This window comes from Leuresthes tenuis, unplaced genomic scaffold, assembly GCF_036924035.1.
Source record: "Leuresthes tenuis unplaced genomic scaffold, fLeuTen1.0.hap1 SCAF_21, whole genome shotgun sequence".
Taxonomy (NCBI): domain Eukaryota; kingdom Metazoa; phylum Chordata; class Actinopteri; order Atheriniformes; family Atherinopsidae; genus Leuresthes; species Leuresthes tenuis.
Genome location: NW_027325375.1, coordinates 3,852,094 through 3,876,282, shown reverse-complemented (window position 1 = coordinate 3,876,282; position 24,189 = coordinate 3,852,094). Strand labels below are relative to the sequence as shown.

The following is a 24,189-nucleotide window of genomic DNA, read 5'->3' as shown; positions in this document are numbered from 1 at the left end:
TTTTTTCTTCAGTTGAACTGGATTAACTGACTCATTATTAATTTATGGCATCATGCAGGTGCTGACTTACCATCAATTAAATAATTATTAGAATAATGAAAAACTACTTTATGATACAGTGGACAAACATCTGGAAGCCATACAGCATGATGGAATCTCATTAATTTTGTCTTTAGGGAGTTTACACTTAAAATTACTATTCCCCCTTGCCCTCATTCCCTGAAGTTTGGACTTTTCTTTCTGATAAGCTTTGTCATTTCTGTTTTCCCATGCTGTCAAATTCACCTCTTTCCTAATTCTGTCGTTGCAACTGTGGTTCTATGGTCTTTTTGCCTGTTATCTTTTAAGCCAATCAGTCTGATCCATATTCTTTAAAAGTCTCTTCTCTTCTTTCATTTCCCCCTCAGGGTTGACTTTCACCCAACCCACCTCCTACTCATCTCCACCTCTCCCTGATACCAGAGGAACCTCATTAGAAGTCTCTGCCACTTACTAACTCCACTCATCCTCTACCAACGTCTAGACACATATCTTGTTCTATCCTGTCCCCTTCCTTCGTTTATGTAAGGATATATGAGAGAATATACTTTAAAGTCTTATCACCAAACAAAATGATTTTAAATTAATCTCTTGTACATCAATACATTTTGTTAAATCCTTTTGATTAATCTCTCCTTATTGAAATGTAGGCAGGGCCTCACTTGATCACCCATCAACAAAGTGGTGCTCTGTATTCCCAAAGTACTTTGTATTGATTTAATCAGCCCATAGGATATTAGGTAAGAATAAATGTAGGATATTAAGTTCATAAGTTTATAAACTTAATATCCTCCTTTATCAGTCTTTAAAAAAATTGGACTTGCTCAAAGCACTGTGGTTATTTGTCACCTTTCACAAGTGATGAAGTCCAATTCAAAATAGTCCAGTCAATGTTTTCTTTGTTACATTCATTAGAAACTGTGTGAATATTAGAATCCAATTATCTTTCTGGCCTACTTGGTGACAAACCCTGCCCTGTCTGCAGAAAACATGAAACAGATTGGAGACACAAACACAAAAAAAGAAAAGTAAGAAAATAAATGCACACTTTGTGCCTGCAAGCACTGAAAATAACATTAATATTTCATAACTATTTAATATTTTGCTGTCAGACAAGGTTGATGAATAATAATACATTCATGCCAGGCAATGTGGCCTTTCCATTTTGTCTTCTCTTTGCTTACTGTGTACTGTGTGTAATGTAAAAACTTGCTCAGTTTTCAATACTGTGTTTGCGCAGTGGATGATTGTTTATTCCACAAAGTTTTTTATTCCATTTGCTTTTCTTAAGCTATGGGAGTGAGATATCCAGCTCGTCTTTGAGTCAGCTTGCCCAGGTAATGACGAGCACTGTAGGATGGCTCTTTGAGTTCAAGTCATTCTTTCTCTGGAATGACTTAATCAAACTTTCACCCTCCTTTAAAAGTTTCTTCTTCTGTACAGACCCAAAAGCAAAAGTACTTTTAAAGCTCACCATAACAGGAAAGGCAGTATCACTTACTACATACATAACAGGACAGCAAATGGGGGAAGAAATCAGTGCTTCTTTCAAATCAGTTCACAAAATAGTGACCCTCAGAACGCAGGACATCACTAAATTATAGAAAATTATGTTTTTGCAGAGTCTGCTTTCCTGCCTTGATATAGTACAGCAAACCATTGTTCAGCATATTTCATCACTTGACATTTCGAGATAAGCTAACAAAAACTCTTCAGGCATTAATCATGAAGATGAGTCGGTAAAGAATTTTTCCCAGTCTCGGTTGCATGATGGCAATTGAAGAGCAACTTTTTGTGGCTGCATCCTAGAATAGCATCACCTACAAATTCACAGTTCTGCTGAACGACTGAAAACTGGGCTCTAATGAGTTGGGATATGTGTGAATCTTCTATTTCTTCCATATCTATCTATCTATCTATCTATCTATCTATCTATCTATCTATCTATCTATCTATCTATCTATCTATCTATCTATCTATCTATCTATCTATCTATCTATCTATCTATCTATCTATCTATCTATCTATCTATCTATCTATCGTGTCATTTTTTTCCCCTTTCACACTCGCTAAATGTGACACCATTGGTTCCTCTCTCAATCATAAAAAATACACTCACAAATGAGCACACCAGCATACACAAATACTCCTACACCTCCAGAAATAGAGGCAGAAACAGTCTCACTGAATCTCACAGCCCACATGTTGATAATGTCACCTTTTCAGTGTTTCATTAACTTGTGCTAACAATCACAGAGCGTCTCTCTTTTTCTATCTACTCTGTCGTTCTCGCTCTGTCTATATTTTGGGATCAGTGGGACGTTTGAGAGGAGCTGCCATTCCATATAATTGTGATAGTTAATGGTGCTACTCTATCATTTCTCCCTCACATCTGGAGAGGGAAGAGAGTTTATGACCTGTTAATGTCAGCACTCTGAATTGTAAACTGCACTCAGAGGAAATATCGGATGAAAGGACAACAGTATCTGTGCCGTGAAAGTTATGATTTCACATACACAGGGTTCGCCAAGTATGACATTTAATGCAACATCATATCATATTTGACTGCAGATGTGATCACAGTTACCACTTAGTCTCAGATAAACAGCCTAGGGTAGAAGCACAAATCTAATTGCTGTGTGAAAATGCTAGATTTTATTTAGTAAACAATTGACAAAAAAATTATAAAATTATAGATTGATTTTTATCATAATTTCCTCCATGGTCAAGGGCATTCTTAATTTATTAAGGTGCTAAAAAAAGACAAATGGTCACAAAAGTTAGCTAATTCATACTCAATAAAAAAAGGGCATGTTGGAATGGCACTTCTTATGATCTACAAGTCTGTCTGATTGAATCTAAGTTTTAGTTAGGATAACATTCCTCCAGCCCCTGAAATTGACTGGAGGGATTTTTATACACACATATATATATATGTGTGTGTGTTTAATTATTTTTATAATTAATGTTTTAACGTATTCAAACTTTACAGCAGAGCACAAGTTAATTTTATGATCGGTTGAATAATAAATGGGAAAATGTACTGCTGCCTGATCTTACTTGAGCATTTGTCGGTTCCTCTATAAATCTTTTTAAATGTATTTTGTATCTATTTTGTTTTCTTTTTTACTTCAAAGAGATGTCTCATCTATATCGTTGAAACTTGTGTTTTTCAATTGAACCAAGTAAGCAAAACACACAAACTATATATGATCAAATATATAGCCTGTCAAGCTCACAAAGTGCCCACTCTGACAATGTTGATTGATCCACACTGCTTTCCCATTGCCTTCGTCTGATCCATCACAGGCAAGATGGGGATCTGTCCATGACACCCCTACCAGATTTCATTCATGTTGTATACACTGTATAATGTCAAAAGACAGCTAAATGCAAATCTTAGTTGTGATTTTCTTAACTATGAAAGTTATGTTGAACATCAAGTTACTTCATTTTCTAATAGCAATATAAAAGCAAAGACAGGGTAAAACTTTATGTTACCATGGAAAAAGAAAGTGATTATTTTAGTGTGTGAACTGTTTACTGTGTAGCCACACATAGAATACTAGATTAAGCTTAAATTATTATAAATTATTCTTTGTTAGCTGTCTGATGCCTCTGAAAACACTAAACAGCGGCAACAGCAGTCATTCATCTTTCAAAGCAGCCTTACCCTTCCCTGTGCATACCTGCAACAGTTGAGTCGATCCAGAAATTATACAATTTGTTCACATGTCCAATACGTAACAATTTCCCAACCAAGGCTTCAAGGTTGAGATGAAGTTTTTTTTTAGGTAATTGTCTTGTGGTGCGATATGTGACAATAAATGTGACTGTTAGTATAAAACTTAACAGTCAGTGAAACTGTATATTTTTCTAAATGTAACCGTGTACGTTTAACTCCTAACTGTAACAATTACTAGATGGGAAGAAAGTAAAAAAGTAGGTAATCACAACGTAGTTGGGCAAATTGACCAAGCCTCAGTGGCTGTTCAAATGATGCATTCGCAACTACATGGTGGCCTCTTTTTTCAGCCCTGGTGGTAACGGCTGATTTCTGCAATCACACATCAACGGTAAATACAATTTAATGCATAGTTAATGCATGTATATTACAAGCTTTTAGAGCATGTAATTGACTTTTTAAAAATGACTTGTTGACTGTTTTTTTGCTTCAAACTGTGAGAAAACTTACAAAATCTCAAACAAGTAAAACTTAAGAAAAATAATTGTTGTCAAATCCATTGAAGGGGTGAAATATGAGTAGAATAACAACAAACTAAGAGGAGATAACAAATCACGTGGTCCTGAAACTATCTGTGACTGACTAGTTGTAAAACTGTAAAACTCTGAGGCATGAGTGGCAGCAGTGAACAATTTACTTTGAAGAATCAGCATCCAGGAAAAGCATTTGAAGGAAAGCAACTAAACAGTTGAACAGATGGTCAGTGAAATTTTAATGCCCAGGCCCAACTAAACTGTTGCTCAGTGGTTGGCTAAATCCCAGGGTTATAATCAGTGTTATGTAAACTGACAAGCAAGAGCGCCGTCGCCACTGTGTGGTCTGCCTCCGCTTAGTGGCATCAGTTGCTTGCCTCCACAGCACTGTATGTATATGTGAAGTGTATCTTCACAAGCAGGCGTCTGTGTTTTGTGTAGTGGGAGGGGAGACAAGAGCCAATAGTGATGTCAGCCAGGCCAGATTAAATGGACGAAACGAGAAAGAAATCAAAGATGACTGCAAGAGATGCAGAGGCAATTTGAATTTAGTGGAATTCACATCCAGTCAGCTTAGTAATCAGCCGCGACCACAGCTGAATGCTGCATCTATTACAAATGATTCTTAGGATGCACTTTCTATAATGGCCACAAGAGGCTAACTTAAAGAAGCTGGGCCAAGTCAGCTGTAATGGAATTCAGGTTAAAAAAAATCAAATAGTTCATGAGGACAAATGTGAGCAAACATTTTGCTTTTGTGTTTTCTCTCCATTTTCATTGTTTTAGATTTATGCTTGATGTTGATAATGAAGTCATATTTTCACGGGGATGTCCATGTTTTATAATCTGCACTGAACAATGCAGACAGACAACTTTTTGCCATTCATCCTGGGAACAGTCGTAGTTTCATCGTAGCAGATTCATGTCGCAGTCAAGAACAGCTGGATTTATCTCATATGATGATTATTTGTTCCTTTAGTTTTTAACAATTTATCTTATCATGTCTCCTTGAGCCAGCACATTCTCCATTGAGCTCTTTTTAGGAGAAGAATTTTGTACTAACTTCTTTGACCATTTGACCATACCCACTGTATTGTAGTGAACAAAAGTGAGAAGGGGGTAAAAACTGATAATCATATCATCAACAATGTTTGAATCGTAGATGATTAGACCTGTTTCACACAAGGAAATCCAGAAACTTTCAAAATACTTCAATCAAAATTAAACAAACTTGCTTTTTAGTATGCAAACTGTGGAGTATGCATGTTCCCCCAGTGCCCCCAGCGTGGGTTTTCCCAGGGTACTGCAACTTACTGTGTATGTATGCATGAATGGAGATGCATATAGATGTTTACTAATGTGTTTTTATTTGATTAAGTTTTTGAAATTGAACTTACTGTCCTCAATAAATATTGGTTGACTTCCTATATTCAACCTATCGATTGATTTTAAATATTGTAAATAACTACAATAATTATTCCTCTTTTGTTATTGCATTAATACTTAAAACACGAGACCTACTGTTTTTATGACACTACAGTTTCAAAACCATGTCCTCTTTGCTGTAGATAATTTATGTTCTTAAATGCCACTGATTTCAGTCAAAGATGTGAGTAATGGGTACAGCAAACACTGATGAGTTTGAATAATTTCATCCTTTTCCTTCCTTTTAGTTTAAACTGAGAAATCAACTGGGTAAATGGTTTAAACAAACAAAAACAATGTATTACCTAAATATAGTATGATAAATTATCACCACATGATCTCATATAGAAGATATAGTAAGAATATAGATAAGGAACTTATCTGATTTTGTCAGTCTGAAGAGACACAATGTCACACACCAGTAGAGAGATCAGATTCTTTGTTATTTATTTAATTTACGTAAGTAAAATAACATAATTTCAGCCCGCTGTAAGGTAATGGTAAAATATAGTCATGAGGAGAAAAAAAGAAGCTCCTCATTCATTTCTAAATTGCGTACAATTCTTTTTTTTCTCACATCTTCTTTACAGTTCTGAGTTTTGAGAGTATAAGTTCATTCACAGCTCTCTTAAGGTCTCAGTGCAGCGTTTTAGTCAGGCTGAGGTCTGGTTTGACTCGACCATTTCAACACCTTGATTCTTCTCTTTTTAGTCTTTCTGTTGTAGCTTTGCTGCTGGGCTTGGGATCAATGTCTTGAAGCGTGACCTAATTTCTGCCCAGCTTTAGCTGTCAGACAGTTGCCTCACATTTGACTCTTTAATAATTTGGTATAAAGGAGAGTATATAGCGGACTCAATGATTTTAAGGTGTCAACGTTTTTCACCAAACAAGCTGCTGTGTATGATGATCAAACATCTCCACTTTGGTCTAGTGTGTCCAAAGAACATTGTTTCAGAAGTCTTGTGGTTTGTTCAGATGTAAGTTTGCAAACCTAAGCTGTGCTGCTATGCTCTTTTTTAGAGAGAAGAGGCTTTTTCTTGCAACCTTTCCAAACACACCATTCTTGTTCAGTCTTTTTCGAATTGTACTGTCATGAACTTTAACATTTAACATGCTAACAGAGGCCTGTAGAGTCTGCGATGTAGCTCTTGGAGATTGTTTCTGTTTCCTGAGCATTGCACGATCTGACCTTGGGGTGAACTCGATGGGACCTCAACTCCTGAGAAGATTGACAACTGTCTAGAATATTTTCCACTTGTGAATAATCTTTCTCGCTGTAGAATGACGGACACCAAATGCTTGAAAATTACATTTTAACCCTTCCCAGATTGATAGGAAGCAACAATTGCCTCTGTAATGCCATTGCTGATGTCTTTCCTCCTCGGCATTGTGCTAACACACAACTAAATACTCAAGATCAGCAGATGTAACTGATAAAACTTCAGTTTTTATAGAGATGCTCACATCTGCTGATAATCAATCAATTAAGTGCATTTAATCAGTAGTATCTGGCTGCTACTTGCCCTCTTTTATTCCTTTCCTTTGGTAAAGGTGGTTTTCACACACTGCTGCATCATTTGGTTTAGTTTTTCTTTAATCACTAATGTTCAAGTGTAATATGCCAGGTGTTGTTGTTCACGTGAGGTTACATTTACCTAATATCAAGACCTAGTATGGACTATAGAATTTTATTATTATGTCCTAAGACATAAATTACATCTTACAATTAATAGAGGGGTTGAATTTCCTTTTAAATAACTGTTCTATGGGAAAGGATTCTGAAAGTTGAATTTTGGCAACACTGAAATAATCTCTCATTTGTATGAAATATGAAAAGCTGCAATTCAATGCTCCTTAATCACTAAAACATCTTAGAACTACATTTTGAGAGCACAAGGATACAAAGGTTTTTGATGAGTAATTGCATCAATTCCTTTAATTACTTTTGAACAAATGGCTGGGTTGTTCTGGGTTTTTATTGTGCTCAAACAAAACACACACCATCAAAAATATATATTTTTTCTTTTTCTTTTCAGCACACCCTGAACCAAATTGCATTGCAACATTTACCAGGCTGTAAATGCTGAATTGATGTGAACAGCCTAAAGCAGATGTAAGCCTGTACATCTTGTCTATGCTTGTGTACACATGCATTAATCTCAGTTTTCTGTAGATTCAATTGTATAATCTGCAAGGGGAATTTCTGCTTGCAAGAAGGTATGCTTATTTGAACTGTACATCAGTGTAAGTGTGTAGAAGTTGGTATGAATGTGTATGTGTGTGTGCACCTTTGTATCAATACATCATACTGGACTTGACCTCGAACAGTGAGTCAGAGGAGATGGCAACTTCTGCTGATTGCAAAGAGCAGCTCACAGAGGGGAATCCTGCTTTTGTCTTCAACAGAAGCCTGATTTGTTCCTCAAAATGACTGATTGAGGCAAGTCACTCCTAATGCCCTGCAAGATGAGAACAACAGCCTACCATCACATTACTTTTGCATCCACTAGTAAAAATCTAGTACCAGAGGTGCCCAGCAATTTGGCAATATTACCATTTTACTTGTGTATTCTAATCCCGTTCAGAGCTTTCTTCATTCAATTTTGACAGAGATTTTGATTGACTGTGAGTGTTTAAAGGATGAAAGATGAAATCGGAAGAGCAGTGGAGTGGAAATTAAACACTATTGAACAGGCAGACTCAAAGTCGGGGAGCAAGAGCCAGAGCACCCAGATCCTCAACCCACCGACAGTGTGAAATTCTTAAGTGAAAATAAAAGGCAAATACAAATTGAGCTTTACTGCAGTAGCTGAACTGAAATACTTTACTTGGGCTTATCTTTCACTCTTTCTATGTCATGCAACAGCTTAATTTGGAGGTAACTAGAGGGGAGCCCGACCTGCTGTTGCAAAGTGGACACTTTTTACTAAAGGTAAAAACACATTACTGGCTGGAACAGTCCAAGAGTAGAGGGACAGAGCCTCAACATTTGACATCACATGTCAAATTATGACATTCCCACCCTGTGAAGTGCACCAAAACATTTTTTTCCCACTTTCTTAAGAGTAAATGCTCTTTATTGTCCACAGATACCATAAAATGAAATGAGACTTTATCCGCCGCACCTGACTGAGGCAAAAAGTTACATTGGAGCTATTAAAAGCCTATCATTGTCAGGATGTAAGTATTCAAGGGGCTGAAAAAAGAGAAGTACATTTCAGGGTCATAGGTATTCAAATAGACCATTGTCAATAAGACACAGAACTCCTGATGCTTTGAGTGATGAACAAACTCTCTAAAAACTATCAACAGAGCAAATAGTTGTGGATTTACAGGTGTAGTTCTCGCATATGTCTTCCAAAATCCAAATGGACAAACAAATATTATGCAAAAATGAAACAAAATGTTTAAAAGTATCTCCATTTGAGTAACACTTTCACACAATACAAACGTGTGCATATATAAAAAAAACTATAGGTGAAATGCAAAAGATGACACAAAGGGGCAGTTTCTGATAATGTGCCATTTGTGCAAGACTGCAACATGTTGCCTCTGAGAGCTAATTTACCACAGTTGGCCCTTTAAGTTCATGTGAAATGAGACGAATTATCACCACAGAGAGAACCGTGATGAATGCACAAACAGAAGGGAGGGGGCGTAGTTAGTCTATATCCTTTCTTTCTAAATTCAAAGGCACTGTTCAGGAGGAGTGATTATTTCCCCATAACCTGCACATCTCCCTCCTAAATTACCGTCATCCATCTCTCTCCGTTTAGCCCTACACAGACACTCACTCACTCACTCACTCACTCACTCACTCACTCACTCATATACACGCACACACACAAATACACACGCACCTCACAACACTAACCTTCCCCATCACCTGCCCAGAGATAGAGCTGTCGGAAGGCAAGTCGGTTGTGTTCGCTCTCTGTTTAAACGGCGTCATGCACTTGCACTGTTTAGGAGAAGCTGCCTACTGTTTCCCGCGAAGAAAAACTCTCCACTTTAGCAGAGCTAAAGGTTATTATAAGCTGGAGGAAGCTGAAGCAACGGCGGTCGCGCTTACTTTTCCTTCCCTCTCAGCTTCCCGTCGCGGGTGTGCACGTAAAAATGACTCGCACGCGGGCACGTGTTGGCGTTGCATGCCCTCACGTGCACGCGCGCGCACGGGCAACTCGAGTCACATGCAGCGGTGGCAACTGGCTTTAAGAAGTCGGGGGCGGCAGCTTGAAACGATACCCCACTTGCATTACAATGACATTAATTCTACTGAAGCAGCTGAGTGAAATCGTGGTAGAGGGATTTTTTTTATTTTTTTTCAAAATATACTCATGCACCTGCAGCATCAGAGAGTCGAAATATTGAACTAGTACAAAAATATGGGAAAAAAGAAGTGTGGGAGGTCTTTTCTTCTTCTTATAGATAGATAGATAGATAGATAGATAGATAGATAGATAGATAGATAGATAGATAGATAGATAGATAGATAGATAGATAGATAGATAGATAGATAGATAGATAGATAGATAGATAGATAGATAGATAAACATAAGCCAGTGACGTCCCTTATAACTAATCACGCACATGCATTACTTTAACCACGCGTGAGGAGGCAACATACAAGCTCATAGAGGAAACGTTGCACTGCAGACCAGACTGACGTGACTACACTGTCAGCTCACACTGGCTGCTCTGATGAAAATAAACCCCCAGTCAAAATTGAGGGCGAAGAATGAGTTGTTCTACTGTCAAACGCATTCTATCAACAGCTAGGATTTATAGAAGGCTTATGCGGTTATAAAATACACTGATATGATGTAAAGTGCCTATAAGAATGTCCTCGTTGTCCACGTCTGCCTTCTGCTACAGTAGTCCCTGGTGATTAAAATGTCCTCTGATTTGTAGTTTAACTTGAAATACGCAGATGACTACAGAAATATACGCCGCGTATCATAAGCCCCCCTTTTTTTTTCCTCCCTTGCAGATGCACGCAGCTCAGCGCTCCTCGCCGTTCCGTGCTCAGTCTGGAGTGGCGCGGCTGTGGCAGCAGAATATTTGGCTGTAAACAGAGATATTGTGCTGTTGCCTCGATGCGAAACGTGGGCTTTTAGGAGACGGTGAGTGACACGAGGAGGATATTTATCACAGAGAGAGGGTCTTTCATCCTGTGCAAGCTGATGAGGGGACACGATTTTCTTAAAATTCTGAAGGTGTCTTTTCCCAGCTTGTGCGCGTGTATTCAAGCGGCAATCCATTTTTGTTCGATTCTTTTTATCTCACCCTAAGTGCTTATTGTCTGTTTTATGACTGTTACCCTTGTCCATAAGATGCATTAGCTGTCTTGGTTGGGAGAGGGTCTTTTGATAAATGAAACGACGGTGAATCGTATCTCTTTGGAAATCATCACGTAGGAGTCAGGGAGACAGACGGATAACGCGCGATGGGGGGAAAGCAAGGAAACCCAGTTGAAAATGTAAGAGGATTTTTATTTAGCAGCCACTGAAAAGAGATTACAGCGACAGCAGTGGAAGTTAAATTGTGCTGCATATAAAATGGGCGGGTTTGTCTTCATATTACGTTGACACAGCCTATTCTGAAATTAAATAGTCTGCGGCTGTCTGTTTGCCGTGCTCTTTATTTAAAGGGACGGTTGATGACCTGAAACGTTTAGGCACAGAGACCAGAATTATTAGTTTGGGAGAACGTTTCTGTTGCTGACAGACTGAGAGTTGAACTCACTACAGAACCAATGAACAGTGAGAGAGACCTGCGCATATCGTCAGCAGCCGCTTCTCCAGCCTCAAGCTAAAATTCGTCAGATCTGAGATCACAGAGGATTTTTCTTTTTCAGTCCGGTTAGAAAAGGTATTCGCAAAAGTTGGGGATATAGTCAGCGGACACCCAAAATACCCAGGCTCATCTGCTGTAAGTAATATTCTATCCTTGCCTTTTCATCGGGCTAAAGAAGGGGAAAGGGGGGTAACAGACGGGTTTTGAAAGGGGTGTTTTCTTTTTGTTACTGGACACCGCAAGAATTGAAGACGAGTTTTGAGGCGAAGGGAGAGTTTGCCAACGAAATTAGGGCCGTTTTATAGGGAATTTTATGGCAAGGAAGAGCCATTTGATGCTACCTGGTTTCAGCACCACGGACAGTGCTCCGAATCAAGCATCATCAACGCACATTTGCTTAATTACTCCGCCACGCACGGGTTGGATCATATTGCATGTATCTGGACCAGCCTTGTAGGGATGCCAGTTGCATGCTAAATTTCTACCTCGTCTCAGTATATTCATATTTTCCTGGAAGAGGGTGACATTCCCCCAGAATAACTTAGAAAGTGTGCTTGTGCGGGATTTTCTCCCCCATTCGTTAATCTGCATCATCCTCGCTTTGTTAAATCCTTGCCAGCCAAAGGATTTATTTTATTTTCGTGTCATTTTCACCGAGCATTGTATGTCAATCGACTCCCATCCGCACACAGTACACCTTCAACACGAGCAAGTGTCATGGGCATTTTCGTATATATATGGTTTGTGGTTCAGGAGCAACATTTTGAGCTCGTTTGCACAATTCTTGTGCTTTAAAAAAATGTATTATTATAAAGCATCTTGCCCTCTCGTGGACACATCGATTATTCTTTTTATAATGGACTGTTAGAATCAGTATTGTAATTTGCATGCCCAAAATCGCAGGGTATTGCTTGCATACTTTGTGACCCGGCTGACATCATAGCTAAATGTTTGAGGAGGAAGCAAATGTTCTTATTTTAGGAAGGGGGTTGGGGGGAGGGGGGGGGGGGGGTGATCTTGCGGTACCGCCGCTTCACATTGCAGGGTATTAGAAGGGGCTGTTCACAGGTGCTACGGGCTCTCATAGAGTACTGTGTGCTCGATAGTGTGTTTCCTTGTTATTTATTCTTAATTGTTATGCGCTACAGATGCAGACACGCCGTATGCGTATGTTTTGAGCGTCTATGATGAAAGTGGATTTACACACAAACGCACACACACACACATCTCTGATCATAGAAAGCGTTGAGCAATTGTTTTTGATTTCGTCTCCCTTATTCTTAGCGAGTAGAATATGTCTCTGTCAATGTGACATGTCATTCAAAATGATAATATACGATGTAATGTCTTAGGGTTGAGTGTGTCAGTGGCATGCTTGGCAGAGACATTTGACTTGAGTCGTTTGCTGTAAGGGAATCTGTGAGAGATGGTCAGATTCTGGATAAAATCCCTAAAGGAACACAGTCAGCCGCTTTATCCATGTTTGGTTGATACTTTGACATGATGAAATGTTAGAGATAATGGTGTAACACTGGTATGTGACATGAAAATTATGTTAATTTTCTCTTTCTTTAACCTCCAGCATTGAAAGGTCCTCATATTGCAACTATGTGTGGACGGAGCAGGGTGGCCTGTCTGTGTCTTTTGGCTTGCTTGCTTGTCACCAACAGCGTACTGGGTGGGAAAAGGTAAGAGCAAACTTTGACATAGGAATATATTTTTGTCTGTGTGTCACATTGGATCATTTGAGGATTCTTAAGACATGAAAGTCCAGAAAGCACAGAAGCATCTCCCCATTGTTTATATGCCCTGATTGCGAAGCCTTGCACAGAGTCTGAAATCTCTACAGCCTATATGATCAAGCTGTTTCTGGAAAACTCTTAATTTTACATAGCAACATGCTGACTGCAGACTTGCTGCCAGCCAAATGGTCAGCTGGCTTGTATGTATGTTTGTAAATCTGCAACTCAGCCAAAGAGACAGTCATTCACCTGCCGGGCTGTTATTCTGTCTTCCTGCCTAGTGATTGGTTTATTGGATTAGAATCTTACAGAACATATTCACTGTGGTTGTAACTGGGGCATCCTCACAGGATACCTCCATACTTATAATTGCAGAGGTAATAAGACGTGCAACACAGGGAGAAGAGATGAGCAACCAAAATAGTCACTATCCACTTTACATTGGTGTTAACCCTTTTGTGGGTCAACATCTACATTCGTAGTTTTCAAATCAGGGCTGTGTACAGAGGATGTTCTGTGTTGCACTGGGATATTTGCAGTAGATGAATGCATATGTGTTTTTGACAGCGACCGCAGGGATAGTAGGGTCAATGTACAGACACTTTTTCGCAGTGTCAACACTGAAGTGTTGGATGTCAGCTGCTCAGAGGGAGGCAAACAAGGAGAAAAATGAAAGAATTTGATTAGAGATGACAGGAGAAAGATTCACTGTCATGTGACTGTAACTGCATTAATTCCTGCATGATTCAAACACTGAGCAGCCATTTGTGTTCTGCATATTTCATATCACTCCTTGGATAAATGCACATGCAAACCACTTAAACATTCATGAGAACAAATAAAACAATTCTGAAAGGATCATCCATCAGCTGTTCCAACTGCACAAGATCATTCAAGCTCTCGTTCTTGTGTGGTTTTTGTGGAGAATCCTGCAAAGTCTACGGGGATCAGGTTTTTCCTCACAGCTGAATAATTCAGTAGAACTGTCACAGGCAGTTGACTTAAATAGTTAGATCTTGAAACTGTCCAGCTTGCCTTGCACAGCAACGACACCACAAAAGAAACAAATCCATACCTTATCCCATATGTGTTTCAGCTTTAACCATCCCACCCTGACTACAAAAGAAATGAAGACACTTGTCCTGCTTTAAATACACGACGCATCGCAGTATGTCATTATTTTAAAATTGATTTGATATAACTCATTAATTACAGCTGTAGCTTTAGTTTGAGATGTAGAGGCTGCAAATGTAGGGTCTTACTTACTGGGCTTGATGAGCTGCACATAAAAGAAAATGTTAAAGCACTGGACTGCTGCAGTGACAGTCCCTCGGTACTGTCACTGCAAACTGCAAAGCAATTATCACCCAAAGATTTACTGTATAATCCAGTGCCCTTTTTGAAGTCAAATATAGAATCACACACGTACGCAAGCACACACCTTTGGATTTCAGCAAGACACAGTTATCAAGAGGACCAAGTGCTCTGCTACAGTATGTTGCCACCGAAATAAATTGCCTTATAATTAGATATCCGGCTGACAGGAGAGTCAGAGAAGCAGGGAGAGTGAGATATGGAGAGAAATGGACAGAGACACCGACAGTGTTAGCGCGAACGGCACTGTTGCTGTTCAGATGACCTGTAGATGGGGATGGTGTACAGTGTTTTAGAAAGAAGTAGCCCCTAGTTGATAAACATGTGTGCACTTCCACAGTACCTTTGTCTCTCCATTTTCTTTTCTTATCCATGACATATATCTCAAATCTCCACCCAACATGCTTCCCATTTGTCCTTAAGAAGATGATTATTGTTTCATACTGACATGCATCATAGGGGGTTGTTCATTCCTAGGATGTAAAAATAACTTATTTGACATGTCAGTACCCTAAACTCCCATAAAAGATAAAGGGCCTTTCATTGATCCCTTTATTTTAATGGAAAAGTGCTATTGCACCATTATTATTGATAACTTGTAAGGATGAATCTTTTCATCCCTTTTAAAATTGATTAAAACACTGGTGTCTAGCTTTGGTTTGGCAAATCTGAAAAGCCCACATGAATGTTGAAAGTGGGAATATTACAAAGGAAGGGAGAAGGAAATTGTGTTTATTTCCATCTCAGCTGACATCCCATGAATGCAGTTTGTAGTCTGTTTTTATATGTAATTAGTTTCTCAGATCTAAACAAGAAAAATGAATTATTGTGTTAAATTTGAGTGTTTCAAAGCAGTTGCCTCTAAAGCTGATTGAGACTAAAATTGGTTCTCGGTTTCTACTGTCTTAATTTTCTCTCTAGAGTTCTTCATTTTCTGTCATGTATTTTTTCTGTTGTTTCTATTGTTTTATACAAATCTGTGAGTGAAGTTATTGGTTAATCCTCATTTTGAGATCTCATGTGCAGATATGTAAGATCCACCTCAGTCCTACATATTTTATTGTGAGTTGTTTTTTCTCAGAACAGCAACAGAAAATGGTATCCACACCTATTCCAACCTTGCTCTCCCATCTGGTTTATGCCTCTCCCCCTTTCTCTGTTATCTTCATTTTGTTTTCTCCCTACTGTACTCTCTTTAGAGCTTTAACCCCCGTTTCTCCAGATGCTCCTCTCCCTCCTGCGCATTCCTTTTCTCCCATTGCAGGTCCCTGCTAACTAATCTTGATGACCTCTCCCTCTCCTTGGAGCCGTTCAGCAAGCAGAGCTTGTGTTTAAACACTTGCTGTTTTTTTTGCGTGCAATCAATCCAAATCCTACTGATGTGACAAATAGAAAGAGGATGATCTGTATCAGATATGTCATATCCTGCTTTTATACTACACTTCTCTTTGTAATTAGCAGTTGTTTCCCCTGATTCGGGGTGTGTTGAAATATTTATGTATGGAGATGCAAATCCTGCTCTCACAATTAACGATTGTGAGTGTTTTTGGCATTGCTCTAAGCATTTGTTTCATGTTGTTCAAAGAGCACATTCAGCAAGGCCTTTGTCATCTAAAATACCATATTACAGTATAAATGATATATTATGATTTCTCTATAGCCACTCTTTGTTTCGTTCGCTCCTCCCTACATTGAGCCTACACGCAGATTTGTGTGTGCCTGCACGTGTACTCTTTAAACAGTCATACATGCCAATGAATAAGACAATGTTAGCTAAAACAATGTTTCCTCGCCACATGAACTGTACTAGAAAACATGGCCGAACTAAGAATTTTACTTTCCATTCCACCTCCACACAATGACTTGATTATTCATCTCAATGTCATTTAAAATCTCATAGTCACACACTATGAATTGTAAATTAGCAGTGAAATTAGTCAGTGTTATACAGTTTTCTTGTCAGTGTTTTCACAGTGTGATTCATGATGCACCATGTGCTTCCCATGCTCTACATAGCTTCCTTGCCATCTACATAGCTGAAATAATCTTTTTTTGTCTTTGTTATGCACTATGATTCATATAGTTTGTTGTTACTCTGCTGGCAATTTTGGATTATAGCTGTGACTTTAAATTGTCTTCTTTGCTTTGCCAGCTCCGGGCAGAACGGCATGACAGATGAACAAAAAGATAACACTACAGTGTTCACCAAGATCTTAGACAGCCTTCTGGATGGCTATGACAATCGCCTCAGGCCAGGACTGGGAGGTCAGTAAACTCAAGTCATTGAATATCTTTTGTCCATTATGACGGCTCTTTGCACCAATTTTTTTTGTAATTATACAAATGTAACCCTGGAAGTATTTTCCTAACCACATGAAAACGCAGAATAAGTTTCATATGACTGAAAATGATGGAAGTAGGCTTGCTTACAGTGTAACATTCTTGTTTGATCATTTAAAAAAAAGAAGAAGTGGAGGCTCATTATTTACCTGCTGCTTTTGTCAAGTTGTTATAATACCGGGACTTGCAATATCACACAGCGAATGTCATTTTTCTGTGTGGGCTTTCATTCACTCTATTGTCAGCTATAAATTGTTAGAGAGAGAAGCAACATGGCAGGGAGACCGAGAGACAAATCCTAGAAATGGAAAATAAGGGAAAAAGATAACAAGACAGAAATAGAGAGTGAAAGAAAAAGAAAAAGGAGGAAAACTTTTAGAGTGGAAATTGGAAGGACACGGAAGATTGCGAGGCAGCAGACGTCAAACAGACAGGTGAATGAAACCAGGGCTGCTAGAAGTTCAGCAGCCGAGGGGAAGAAATTGCGGATTATGTTTGGTATCAATTATAAATCATGGTGTTACATTTCAGTTTGACAGTTTCAAGGAAGGAACCCTTTCACACATATAAAAACATGTGCTCAAGTCCTCTTTGCCACCACCTCGTAATTAATCCCTAAACAGCGGTCCCATGTTGATTTTCAATATTACAGGGCAAGAGTGGCTTTTTTTTTAGCAAAACTCAAATCTATTAGGCGATTCAACCTGTGTCGTGGTAAGGGAGCTGATATTGAGACCAATGACACAGGAATGGTTATTGGCACCTGAAATCGAGGATTATTTTTTTGATTTTATTTTTTTTCTTCTGTGTGTGTGTGTGTGTGGGAGGGGGGGTGGGGGGGGTGGGAGGGGGTGGGGGGGTGGGGGGGTATATCTCTAAGTGTTAAAAATATTGCTGCATAGACTGAATGGATCAGGGGATATAGCCAGGTGGTCTTGTATTAACAAGTAGTTAGGGGCTAATGAATGCCACTGATAGTCACACACTCTGGCAATTTCCTGCTTCAACAGAGCGTGTAACTGAAGTCAAGACTGACATTTTTGTGACTAGCATCGGACCAGTTTCGGACCATGACATGGTAAGACTCTTTTCGCCTCTGTAAATGTCACTCGTTTCCTCCACCCTCATACCTGTCTTCTCACTTCTCCGGACGCAGTGGTCTCGAAACTATAAATTATGTACTGATGATGATTCATTAACTTGTTGTGTTTTAATAAAACTGTCACCTGTGAAATGTATTAATTCATATATTTCACAAGAGTTATGTGATTTGTCAAAAGCTCGGTGACACCAAACCCTGTTTATTTGTTGCAGAATATTGAAAAATAGCCTCAATTTGTTTGTCGTTTATACGGAAGCCGAGAACGGCCGTGGATTTATATTATTTTATGCACTCTTATCTCGTGATAACGACTTATTATTACGTTATCTTGAGATAACAAAGATCGTTTTCCCGTGATAACGAATTCATTATTTAATTATCTCGAGATAACAAAGATCGTTTTCTCGTGATAACGAATTCATTTATAATGTGTTCGTCTTGATTTCAACCTGCAAGAGCTGCCATGAACGGCTTCCGTAGCCACTGGCTGTAGCTGTCATCGACTCATAAAGATGTCATTTGAAGATGATCTCTTTATTTGTCTGACTAGCTGTAGCTTATCGATAAGTTACACTTTAAGTTTACAACCTTGAAGGGCAAGATTTAATATTATTTTTAATTTTCAAAAAGTAACCTCATGCTGATCTGTTATTGATCTGTAATATAGATATCAGAGTTGAAGTGCAAATTAAAGAAAAAGGAGACGAATAAACAAAATTATCAGATGGTGATTGGTTGGGCTTTTAAAAAGTACAAGATATATAAAGCGGATGTCACTTTTGCTCCTGAAACAAGTTACAATTGCTTCAGAATTGCTATGTATGATTTTTAGTAAATACAACCGTTATACAAGATGATTTTAAAATAGGTGGGAATTAATGCAGCAAAATTTCAATAGCCAAAAAAATCTAAATATGAATTATTGCCTTTTATGATTTCCTTAGTCCTCTTTAACATTCTTGAGTTAGCAAGAATGCTTCTGAGTAAGTGATCTTTGCCCGCTGCACCAGAAACCAATTAATCTCATTCAAATGATTCACTCCTTTTTTATGCACATGAAGTGCGTCTACTCTATTTGACATAATCTCAGTTAATTGCAGTGGATGACATGCAGGCCTGAACTATTTCACTGTTCTGTTAAGACCAGAAGGAAGAGCCAAATAACATTTTCTCCATCTGTAGCCTTTCCCTATCCTCCTCTATTACCTTGAAGCTCTGTTTCAGTTCACACTTATTATCTTACAAGAACCAAGCGGAAATAGGGTGAAGGGAACAAAAAAAATGTGCTGTGATTTTTACAGGCTCTCTTTACTCTGGCGGGCAGTCATGTGGAACCATTAAAATCTCCTTTCAGCTATAGTCATTAGCTGGCCTGAAAATGAAATGTCCGCCTAATTTTATGTCCAGTGCTTCCTTTTTGTGTCCAGTGTAATTTAGATTACTGAGCGGAGACGTTTTCCCAAAACTAAATGCTAACAATAATAATTTTCTGCACTTACCTAACAATGTAATACCAAAGGACTGTATATCAAATTATTCTCTATTTGCATATTGTAATTGAACTGGTCAGACAAAAAATATGTAAATAAGTGACTGGAATGAATTTGAAAAGCAGTCACACATACTACCGTGTACAATAGAGAATGATGACAGCACAACAACTGAGGCATTCTTTTAGAAAAGTCAGGAAGTCATGAACTTCCATCTACTAGATCCTCACTTTGTTTGCCAAAGCCTTTAACTTTAAGAGACAGTTACCAGCAGCAAAACTGGGCAAAGACTAGCAAGAGAAAGTCAAAGTGACACAGGGAAGAAAAAAAACTAAAATGTGATAACATGAAAAAGGGCAAAAAGGAAAAGTTTGGTTGCATTACTCAACATCTTTTCCAAGCCAGCAGCAGGTAAAATCAGAAAGGAAACTGCTACAGGACAGGAAACTTAGCTATTTGTTGACTTTTCTGTCTGGCTCTCCCCTCGTCATCCCACCTGTAGGAGTATACCATTGATGTCTTCTTCAGACAGAGCTGGAAGGATGAAAGATTAAAGTTCACAGGCCCCATGGCTGTGTTGCGTCTCAACAATTTGATGGCCAGCAAGATCTGGACCCCTGACACTTTCTTCCACAATGGCAAGAAGTCAGTGGCCCACAACATGACAATGCCAAATAAGCTGCTGCGGATTACAGAGGAAGGCACACTACTGTACACCATGAGGTAGGGAGACATCATCTATTACATCTGTGCAAATAATAATGTATAGCATATACATTATGAAGAGTAGTGAGGGCCAAGGGCACAGAGAATCTATATTACAAGAGTTAAAAATGGGGTGAATGGTATAACATTCATAAACTGGAGGAACTTGGAAAGCTAGCTGGTCTTTTTTTGCCTTTCTTTAATTGGTTTACTTGAGCATTAAGAGTGATTGAAACAACTTTGCAACCATCTAACCTGGCAAATATTCAAATGACCTTACTTGCCAGTTTTTTTCTGAAATGAGCTTGCAAACTCATCTGACCAGCATCTTTCCAGATGTGTTAAAAATATCCAAGATATTCCCTGGGATTAAAGCAAGCAAAGTATCATGAAGAGCTTTCATTTTCCTTTTATTTTTCTCTCAAGGTGAGAGTTTGAGTTTCTGGTCAGAACAACCATGTCTACTGAATCACAATCATTAGCACCATAGCTGATACACTATGCAACCAAAGCAGATTCACTTTTATTTTTGTTGCTTTTCAAAAGATCACTTTATATTTGTTTCAGAAGTGAATGGAAACCTGGATAATGATGTGATTTGGTTGTCAAAAATAAAAGTTTGATGCATGCATATTGAAACAGTTTTTCAGACAAGACTTTTCGGTGTGTTCTGCTTTTACCCTTTCAAACCCTGAATGCATCAAATAATCCTCTTAAAATGTGTTACTGTATGTATGGTTCCTTTTACACAAAGATGATTTACAACACTATTAAACTTTTATTTTTATGCTTTTCATCAAATGTCCCTTGGAAAGTGGTCAGCCAGATACAGTTTTATCACAAACTGCTATGTTCCAATGGTCGTGCCCACCAGGAGCACTATTATGGGTTTTAAACATAAGTTATCACTTTGGAGATGCTACCTGACATTTGCGAGGAGCTGAGTTTAGAACTACTTGTGGCACCTCAGCAGCCTTCAGCAGAGGACGGGTAAATAAACCCCTCATGACAGTATAGACCTTGATGTGTGCCACTGGCTGATGCTAATATGAGATGTCTAAGAGAAGGATTGTTAAACATTTGTTTCAATGTGTTTACCAAGAGGAGGAGGGGGGGAGATAGAGCCCATATTGGTGTCACAGATGAGTGAGATGAGGGATAGATGGGAGATTAGTGTGTCACGGGTGGCCTGACATGCTGTTTTTCCACCGAGCTGTAAGGAAATAGAAGCTTGCAGCTCGGGGAACTGGAACATTTCTGTTTGGGAAAAGAATCTGTGTACCCTCTATGCTATTTCAAAAATGATCAAATCACATGTTCCTGATGTCTAACTGGCACTACATTCTACTACTTCTAGCTCCTGCCCTCCAGTTTACATGATTTCTTTTATTGGTTTTTCCACATTATTTGTGCTTCTTGTTTTTGATTTTGTTCACATCTGGATGTATCTTTCTAGGCTTACAGTAAGAGCAGAATGTCCCATGCATCTAGAGGACTTCCCTATGGATGCACATGCCTGTCCACTGAAGTTTGGGAGCTGTAAGTAGCCTCAGTAGTCACATAGTCTTCTATACAAAAATTGAAAAAAAAAAAAGATATGCTAATGAATTTGCCACAAAGGCACACACATGCAGTATATCTCTATATACAGTAGATGCTCTGAGACTTCTTCACCTAACTGGAAGAGTAAGGCATGGTAACAGCCCCACTCATTCAGCCCTGTCAGACCCTCCTAGATGCTGGCAGGCATGCAGCACGCACTACTTTCCGTAATATTGCCAGAGCATCACACCAGCTGCTCACTGCTGACAGCTGCAGCTACCCTGCATCATCCTTAAGAGAACATAACAAGAGATTGAATGATGGAGGTTAGGGATAAGAATAGAAAATGAGGGGAAAACCGGAGAGTAAAAGTAATGGGCCTGGGGCTGGTTGTGGGGGTTTGGGTGGAAAGAGCAAAAAATACAGCAAGCATTAAGCCAACAGAAAAGAGAACGTCACGCTGCCTCCATGCCAATCCTCAGACAGCTGCACAGCGTGAGTGAGAGGACCAAGCCTTAAACTGCTTTAAATTGAACTCACTCGCTAAATATTTTAGTGATGAGCTCTTGTCCTCGTGCTGCAGTCTGCAGCTGAGCCATCCTTTCCTCTGCAGTGGTCGAGCCACGCTGCAGCTTTGACAGGTTGGGTGGCCAGAGGGAAGAAAAAACTGACTTGGCTACTTTAAGGTCATGTTGTCCTGTTGAGATGCTGTTTGTTTATTTTCCTATAAGATTGGGATGGCATGATGCAACGTGGCATGATGTGACACAACATATTACCTAATACAATGTATAAGAAGACCTAATAAGATATAGACAAGATGTAATTAGATAATAAAAGGGAAAAATATTAGATAAAACAGCGGAGATGATGCATGCAGACACCACAATAAGGATAATGTGTTTAAATAGCAAATTAGTCTGACAGGAGGCACTGATATAAGAGCAGACTAGACAAGGAGACTAGATGAGCCTAAATGTGATGAGGTAAGAAAAAACAAGATGATTCAAGAAGAAAGCCTTAATTTAGTTGTTCTGTTTTTTTTTCTTTTTACTGCAATCTCTCACTGCTTCAAAACAATTGATAATTTTTTACAACATTTCTTGTCAGATGCTTACACTAGAGCAGAAGTGGTGTACGTGTGGACCAGAGGGGCTGCTCAGTCTGTGGTGGTGGCAGAGGATGGCTCCAGGTTGAACCAGTATGATCTGATGGGGCAGAGTGTGGATTCTGGTGTGGTGCAGTCCAGCACAGGTAAGCTTTAGCCCACATACATTATGCTGTACTACTCATCAATGCTTACAAAGACATGCAGACCCACTTGTTGCTCCTCAAAAAATATAAGCCTTGTTCATCCTTCATAACTGCACAATGAAACACTTTGAGAGCTGCTTCAGTTCATCAGCATCTTTGATGACATCAATTTGTTGCTGTATAAATGGCAGACCATGTCCCAGATTCTATATTTCCCTACTGGCCCCTATTTCTTCTCTTCCACCTTATTTTGGTCAATAGATACTGGCCAAATTTGTCACGGCTTAGAATGTGTGGCCTGTTTGTAGAGTTGCCCACAGCTGGCACAGGGCAATTCTTAAGACACCCCCACTTCCTCACCCTATTCATGTAGATGTGTTTATGCCAGAGCTTTAGGACATTACCAGATGTTCGAATCTTCCTTCACTCTGTTCTTACCTTTGGAACTTTACTGCAGCCACTTTGAACCACGTTTGTATAAGAGCTGTATTTTAGTCAGGTCTTTAGCTTTGAATTGAATTATTTATTCAAATATTGCTCATCCATATTGATAAGATTCCAGACTCGCCCATCTGAGGATACCACCTTATCACCATGAAATGTTTTTTGACTGCTTTGGTTTAAGTTTAGGAATGACTAAAGGTATTGATGTAAACCATCTCAAATTAAAATCTAGATTGAACACTTTAATGTTGTAACCCCAATTAGAGCTTGTTTGTGCATTTATAATAACTCTTCCTGCATTCTATCTCGTGCACAACAGGAGAGTATGTTGTGATGACAACTCACTTCCTCCTGAAGAGGAAAATTGGTTACTTTGTGATCCAGACATATCTACCCTGCATCATGACAGTCATCCTCTCCCAAGTGTCTTTCTGGCTCAACAGAGAATCTGTCCCTGCCAGAACCGTCTTCGGTGAGTTGTCTGCTCTCTTCTCCTCTAAACATCTGTGGCTACAGCAATCAAGTCCATCAGCAGAGGGTTTCAAGTCTGTTGTTGGGAAATCAGTGTGGAAGACACGATCATAGCACATTAGGCACAGGCTACAAACTATAGCAGCTAAGAGCATGACAGTAAACCATCTGGGATGCTTGAAGATATAATAAAAGGGGGGAAACCATGTTAGTAGTACAAATGCTTCATACAGCCTCCGAATGTCAT

The 24,189-nt window shown here is 39.0% G+C and overlaps 1 protein-coding gene across 3 annotated transcripts in view; it reads left to right on the top strand.

Annotated features, from left to right (window-relative positions):
- The first annotated feature begins 10,688 nt into the window (after nt 1-10,688).
- Nucleotides 10,689-24,189, top strand: part of gabra1 (gamma-aminobutyric acid type A receptor subunit alpha1) — a 28,338-nt gene continuing 14,837 nt past the window's right edge. Inside the window, exons 1-8 of one of the 3 annotated variants that reach the window (XM_072374506.1) lie at nt 10,689-10,805; nt 13,061-13,166; nt 16,747-16,859; nt 17,945-18,012; nt 20,029-20,249; nt 21,688-21,770; nt 22,884-23,027; nt 23,791-23,943. In XM_072374506.1, the coding sequence (XP_072230607.1) occupies nt 13,087-13,166; nt 16,747-16,859; nt 17,945-18,012; nt 20,029-20,249; nt 21,688-21,770; nt 22,884-23,027; nt 23,791-23,943 (862 nt within the window). In that variant the 5' untranslated portion in view covers nt 10,689-10,805; nt 13,061-13,086. Of the gene's footprint in view, nt 10,806-10,831; nt 11,162-11,240; nt 11,614-13,060; nt 13,167-16,746; nt 16,860-17,944; nt 18,013-20,028; nt 20,250-21,687; nt 21,771-22,883; nt 23,028-23,790; nt 23,944-24,189 lie in introns of those variants that run through there. The other 2 variants (XM_072374508.1, XM_072374507.1) reach the window with 2 other exon arrangements.